The 7600-nt window shown below is 29.2% G+C and overlaps 2 protein-coding genes across 2 annotated transcripts; both read right to left on the bottom strand.

Moving 5' to 3' along the window:
• Window positions 1-2075: 2075 nt before the first annotated feature.
• LOC129289019 (B3 domain-containing protein Os01g0723500-like) lies at window positions 2076-2862 on the bottom strand. Its single transcript, XM_054925852.1, has 2 exons — window positions 2782-2862; window positions 2076-2513 (listed from the first exon to the last, which is right to left on the bottom strand). The coding sequence occupies exons 1-2, from the start codon at window positions 2860-2862 to the stop codon at window positions 2076-2078; spliced, it is 519 nt and encodes a 172-aa protein (XP_054781827.1).
• Window positions 2863-4887: 2025 nt separating this feature from the next.
• On the bottom strand, window positions 4888-7231 carry LOC129289018 (B3 domain-containing protein LOC_Os12g40080-like). Its single transcript, XM_054925851.1, has 4 exons — window positions 7151-7231; window positions 6355-6805; window positions 6079-6224; window positions 4888-5184 (listed from the first exon to the last, which is right to left on the bottom strand). Exons 1-4 carry the CDS (start codon window positions 7229-7231, stop codon window positions 4888-4890), a joined length of 975 nt encoding a protein of 324 aa, XP_054781826.1.
• Between the last annotated feature and the right edge of the window lie 369 nt (window positions 7232-7600).

The following is a 7600-nucleotide window of genomic DNA, read 5'->3' as shown; positions in this document are numbered from 1 at the left end:
AAAACTACTCAAAGTAGCTTTTTAAAATAATCAGAAATATATTTTTTCTCATATTTACTTATTTTTTAAAAATTTAAATAAACATAATGAAAACTAATAAAAAGATTTTTTTTCCAAAGTTAATTGATATTTTCATAAAATAAGTTAAAACAAATGGGCCCATAACCTCATATACTTTTTAAAAAAAAAAGACAAATATATATATTTAGCCTTATATATGTAATGTAATTGTTTTCAATTAAATCAAAGCATATAGATATTTTATAGATATTTATCCCATAACAAGATTTTATTATTAATATTATTAATATATTAAAATTCACTTGTCTTGATTTAATTGGATAAAAATTTAAAACTAAGTATATATAACATTAAGTACTTAGTGTTGCATTTTTTAATTATTAGATAATTTTTTAAAATAAGTAATTAAATTTAGAACTTTTACGAATATTATAATTTATAATTGATATTCTTACACGCGCGCTCTCTTTAAAGTTAGAAAGGGGCCAACCAATTGGTCAGAACGGAAATTGCCAGTTGGGAACAGGTTGACCTGTTTAAAACATGGGCCGATCAAAGTCTCGTTTTTTAATTTCCACTAAAAAAGTATACTTATTTTGAAAAGGTTGTATTTATTATTATATCTTACGAAATTTATCCTGCATTTATTTATTTGTATGTCGCAATTGGTTACGTTTCCATTATTTCATACTTCAATTTGTTATGGGCCAGTGAATAAGTTTGCCACATGGCCCAAAAAAAAATTGTATATTTAGTTTTACACATTTAGGCTGCTTGTTTTTAATTAAATCAAGATATAAATAATTTATTTTATAAATTTTTTATTATTAATAGTATTAACAAATTAAAATTTAATTTTTTAATTTGATTAGATAAAAGTATCTAAAATATATAGAGTTAAGTAGTTAAGTCAATGTTACCTTCAAAGACATTAGATTACATAGAGAGAATAAATAATTTTAAAATAAGTAATTACTGTCCTTATCTCCCCTCATTGATTGGATATTACGATTAAAGCCTTTGTGGCCTTTTCTTTTACCCAAAAAAAAAAATTGAAAATACCTCATTTCTCTGTCACAACAATATTATGCCACAAAATAGAGGAAATTAACAGGGCTAGTATGAAAGTAAATAGCAGTAAAATCAGTTTCACGTCAACAAAATGGTAAGAAAGCAAATAAATAAAATTACAAACCAAACTCAAACCCAAATCCATCATTGTAATCACATCCTACAAATTAAAGTTCAGCATTAAAAAAAAAAAAACATGCACACAACACAACAAAAAAAAACCAACTTAAAATTGAAGTCATGAAATTAAAATTTTAAATTAAATTAGCTTGCAAAACTCTTCCCTCTTATTATCCCATCTATAAACATGAAGACGAAAAACACAGTCAAAATCATCACTTTTGATGATTTCAAAGATGCAGACATCTCCTTCTTTTAAATGATATTCTTTCGCTAGTTTTTTCCATTCCTTAGTGACTCTCGCTTCTTTCTTATGTTGGGAATCAACTGCACGTTTGGGCACAAGAAGCTTCACATTCCAAGTCTTTGGGATATTTGAAACTTGATCCTTTTGTTCATCAGCTCCTTCGTATGTTTTCTCAGAAAATTTGTGGGTATATGCTGTAGAAGCAAACATGTACGAGACCAAACATGATGATGCTAAATATATCAGAATTGTGATTGTGAGGTAAAGTTGAAGAGAAGAACTTACTATATAAAAATTTGCAGTTGAATACTTGAGTTGAAGCTGAAAGAAAGGATTCTCAGAAGTGAAATATATTTGGTCATTGTAATCTGAAGGTAAATTTCTGTGCTTTCTGTTCCTCTTGGATTTCATGGTCTCTGCTTTTGTTTCCTGAATACCTCCTTAATTTTTGAATAAAACACCAACAATTAACTTTGATGTTTAATTAAGAGAAAGAATATGTATTATTCTAGTTCCAAACAAATGAAAATAAAAAGATTAAGGGCAAAACTGAATTGAAGCTTACCAATTCCACCTTCTTCATCTGATTCAGAAGAAGAGTCTGAATCAATATTAATTATATTTCTTTCAAATGCTTTGGATCTATCAAATTCAGTCTTCTTGCTTCTTGCAATATCATCATCATCATCTTCTTCTTCTTCATTCCTCCTTCTTTTGTTCCTTCTTGTGCATTTCTCTGACGATCTACTTTACCATTAAGAGGTTCACAAGGCCTCTCCTCAACAACCACATTGGATTGCTTCTCACAGCAAGTTTTGCCAAAGATTTTGACCTTAAACTTTGAATAATCTGCAAAATACTTAAACACCAAGAAATCTCCAGTTTCCAAATTATTATCTTCCACAAATTTATGCCACCCACTATTAAAATAAAATTTGTTTCCGAGCTTTTCCACTTCAACTTCCCAAGATCGACCATTATAAGTCTCAATAAGTGTTGATGTTTTCTTTGACATATCTTTTCCAAACTCCTTCATAAAAGCTGGTGGGATTTTCTGTTAATATATCACCACAGAGAACATATAGACTGTTAAAAACTTGGAATTAATTACTTCTCATTACTTTGCTCTAACTTTTAGCATAAATAAATCACAGAAATATAATATATATGAAAAGTGAAACTAAAAGAAGAGATTAGTTCACATTGTCAAAGCCATGATTCTAGATAATATATATGAAAAGAAATAAGAAAACAAAAATGAAGATTGATCCAGGAGAAAAGGAAGAGAAATCAATGAATGATACTATGTATAGAGTACTAACCAAGCGAGTTGAGAAATCCCGAATCAAGACCTTGAAGAAGGAAGGTTTCTTTGCATGTTTTCTCGGGGACTGTGAAGCCATGAAATAAGATTAAACAAGATGTATGGTAATAGAAGGAGTCAAAATATATAAGAAACAGCTTGCAAAGCAAATCACAAAATGATCAGATTTCAAGTGAGAGAGAGAGGGAGAGGGAGTAACGCAAGTGGCAACGAAAGGGCGTAGAGAGGAGGGAAGTAACTCAGTAAGTGACAATTCCGACGTTTCTTTGAAATGATGGATCTTAATTATTCCGTTTCTGAATTAATTATTAAATGATGGATATATTTTAAGGAATATTTTTTCCTTGAAACCTGAAAGTGAAACTTTTGGTATTTAAATTTATTTTGATTATCAATTTGATTCCTGAAATATAATATTCACAATTAATCTTTATAATGTTATTTTCTCTTGAAACCATATAGGACCAGTTGTTCATGATGTTGAAATTTTAGGGACTTGATTAAAAAATATAAAATTTCAGGAATTAGATCGATTATTGAGACGCATTTAAGGTATACAAAATTTACTTCCTCCATTCGCCCATTTCAATTTATAAGATCCTTTTAGATCAAATTATGTATATTAATAAAATTTATTAAATACACTTTAAAGTTTAACTTTTTTAAAACAAAAATATAAATTTTTAAAAATAGCCTTCATTTAATATTTCATTTATAAAAGAATATAAAAGAAAGAATATATGTGAAAGGTAATATTAAAAAAACATCATTAATAAAATTTTATTGTTGCCCAAGTATCTTATATTTTAAAACACTGAATCTTTTTAAAAAGTATCTTATAATTTGCAGTGGAGTGTTATCTTTGTTCCCCTTCTTATAATCACATATTTTTAATTAACTGATGCAGTTTTTTTTTGTCAACATCAAAATATTAATTATGTTTTTAATATGTATTTTAACTCTTCTAAAATATACAATAGTCCTATATAGTCAAAGTGATCAAAATATCAACATTTCTCTCTCTCACTTTCACTAGCAAGTGGCCACTTCATATTAGAGTTGATAATTCAGGTGGGGTGGGCTTATTTAGGTCAACCTCAATTTGGGCTGAGCTTATTTGAATTGAACTTAAAGTATCTTACTCTCTTAAAAAAGCTCATATAGCTAAGCCTAGCTTTAGCTTTTTGGGTAGGGTTTAGGCTGGCCATCGGGCTTTGTCAAAATTACCTACTCTACATAAACATAAAGTTGGAAATTTCATAGTTTAGGTTCAATTTAAATCAGGTTTATTTGGATTTTACTCCCTTTAAAAAACTCATATAGTCAAGCCCGACCTTAACCTTTTTCGGGCTGGCTCAGGATGGCTCGTAAGGCTTGGCTCGAATTACCGATTCTACTTCATATGCTTCTACGAGACTTCTTATAAAGGAAGCAGTGCAAGAGAGAAAATAATGAGTCAAATACTACAATAATGAGATTTTTAGTATTCCCCAACTAGACTCCCCAAGCACCTTAACGCCTTGCTTGGTTTACAAGCGATGGCCATAATAATGAGATAAAGAAAAGATAGATGAAGCAGGGAAAATATAATGAAAATAAAAGAGAGAAGGAAAAAATTATTATACTTCAATTAACATATATATATATATATATATATATTATTTAGGTTGGCAAAAAATATTTTCAAAGCTAATGCTTGAAATATTCCTATTTTTAAAATCTCCTACTTCGTTACCCCTTTTTCATTCTCTCACTTTTTTAAAAAATTTTGTTAGTCTTTTCTATAAAAGTCATTTCAGAAAATAGAAATCCATATTATGATATCCATGGTGCAAAACCAGATGCACAACATTTATATTTATCACATCACTATTAAAATTAAAATATGATACAAAAGAGAGGTCAAAATAAAAATTTATACAATTATATATATATATATATATCAAACGTACATATGATTGATTAAATAAATAAAAATTACCTAAATCCAAATCCATATATTGCAACACACATGATCACGTCTTACAAAGTTCATAATTAAAAAACCAAATGAACTAAAATCACAAGAAGATAACTAATTTAGTAATCGAAATCAAATCAATATCTAAATTATCTTGGAAAACTTTGCTTTCCGATCATCCCACCTGTAAACGTGAACACGAAACACAAAATCAGTATCAAACTTTTTTATCATTTCAAAGAAGCAAACATCGTCCATTTCCAAATTCTGTTCTTTCACTGCTCTCTTCCATCCCTGAGTCACTCTGGCTCCTTGTGTTCGCTTTGTACCACGTTCATGTTCATACACATGAATCTCCATATCCCAAGTTTTTTCACATATCTTTAACTTGATCCTTTTGCTTTCCTTCAAATGTTCCATGAAAAAACCTTTGGGTATGTACTGTACAACAAACATAAATGTACTATAAGACCAAACATGAAATACCCTTTGAAGGAGATGAGTAAGTGAATCCCATATGCACTACCCCAAAAGGAAAATAGACGAGAATAAAAGAAACAAAGAAGAGCATAATTTACCAACAATTTAATCTTCATGGTAAATTCTTGAAGATTTTAATTTAGAGGTCCTGAGCTCGACACCAAAAAAAAAGAGCATAATTTTTTTCTTAGAGAAAAGTTATTCTAGCAAAACATTTAAACAAATCATGAGGTGGATTTGGAGCTTCTAATATCTCACTCTCTAATGCCTTTTATAATGTCCCAACCTCTCAATTACTTTTTTTCTTGTTTATTTGATTATTAGTTTCTACATAAAATGAGAAATATTTTAATATTTTATGGTGAAGAAATTGTGTAAAATTCCTAAAACCGTGCGGTTTTGATTTATTTTCTTTAAAGAATTGTATAAAATGCAAAACTGCTCCATTTTGTCAACATAAAATATCAAAATGTCTCATGTGTAGAATTTTAATATTCAACAGAGAAGAGAGAGGGAAAATTTACATGGGGCATTAGAGGGCCATGCCCATGATGATGAGTCACAAAAACATAAATTGTCAGAATTCAAATTTCTTGCCAAAAAAAATCATAAGAATACATTTTCATGCGAGAAAGAATAATAGAATTCAAAATCCATGAGAAATATGAGTTTCTTCGTGACGTTCTTTTATATTGTAATTCTCGTGGCTGAATCTGTAAGAACATCAATTTTTTCAACGTTTTGACAGAGTATTTTCATGAAAAACTTGAAGAAGAAACTAGTTCATAATTGTTTTTTTTTAATTATGATGGTTCTGTGAGGTAAAGTTGAGCAGAAAATTTTAAAAAAACTCACCAGATAAAAATTGGTAGTTGAAAACTTGAGCTGAAGTTGAAAGAAGGGATTCTCAGATTTGAATTCTATATGGTTTTGATAATCTTGAGGCATATTCGTCTTCAGCCAAACAGTTTGTGCTTTTCTTTTCTGGATACTTCCTTTTCCTTTTATAATATTTGAATAAAACACAAACAACTTAGTTTCATGTTAAGATAAACATGCATTTCACTTTAATTAAAAAATAAATAATGGTAATAAGACAAAAACAACGATGCATTATTGAATGAAGCTTACTAATTTCTTCATCGTCATCATCAGAAGACGAAGAAGAGTCAGGATCAATTTTAATTACATCACTTTTGAAAGCTTTGGATCGAACAAATTCAGTCTCGTTCCTCTTTACATTGTTATTATCATCTTCTTCTTCATTCCTCTTTCTTTTTCTTCTTCCTTGTTCATTTATCTGATCTTTGCCTTTGCCAACCACGTTCAATTTCTTCTCACAGCAAGTTTTACCATAGATTTTGACCTTAAACAAAGAATAATGTGCAAAATACTTTAACACCAAGAAATCTCCAGTTTCCAAATTATTGTCTTCCACAAATTTACTCCATCCATTATTTAAATAAAATTTGTTTCCAAGTTTTTCCACTCCAACTTCCCATGATTTATCATAATCAGTCTCAAGCGTTGCTTTCTTTGCCAAGTGTTTCCCAAACTCCTTCATAAAAGCTGGTGGGATTTTCTGTTTATATATCAACACAGAGAATAATATAAGGACTGTTTAAAACTTTAAATTAACTTTTAATCCTTAGCTACTAGAACATAAAAAAAGTCACAATATACATGTGTGTGTGTGTGTGTGTGTGTATCCAAGGAAAGGGTTAAACTACAAAAAAAAAAATCAATTTATTCTCTCTATACGTTTAGTGTCAAACCCATATTCTATATATGTAAATATATATGTTAAGAGAAATAAGAAAACAGAAATGAAGAATCTAGGTAGGAGATTAAAGGGTAAATGATATCTCATTGTTTAAGTGTAGAAAAGAGAATTAAAATGACGGCAGAGGAACTAGAGTATACTAACCAGGCGAGTAGAGAAATCTTTCATCAAGACCTTGAAGAATGAAGGCTTCATTTTACGTTTTCTCAGGGATTGAGAAGCCATGAAAGTTTAATTAGCAAGAACTTTGATTGTAATGTATATATATAAATCACAAAGTGGTCAGATTCTCATATGAGAATTGAGTGTGAGTGTGTGTGACTGTAACGCAAGTGGCAATGAAAGGGCACAAATTAAAATCAATTTGGACAGTTCCGACGTTTCTTGACAAAGGACGTGAGTTTTGCGAGCATTATGAACATTAACCATTAATTCGATCATTATTTTCTTTAATTAAGTCTTAAGTTCCATACTGTTCGTGTTGCTTAATTTTCTATTAATTATAACACACTTTCCAATGTTATATATAAGTCATCCTTTAAAAAAAAAAGGGTTAAATAGTATATTTAATAACTGTTGCTTCACCTATTTTCA

The sequence above is a fragment of the Prosopis cineraria genome, unplaced genomic scaffold (assembly GCF_029017545.1).
Source record: "Prosopis cineraria cultivar Desert tree isolate PC_DT_omini unplaced genomic scaffold, ASM2901754v1 PC12, whole genome shotgun sequence".
NCBI lineage: Eukaryota > Viridiplantae > Streptophyta > Magnoliopsida > Fabales > Fabaceae > Prosopis > Prosopis cineraria.
Note: the sequence above shows the minus strand (reverse complement) of the source record. Positions and strands in the feature narration are given on the sequence as shown.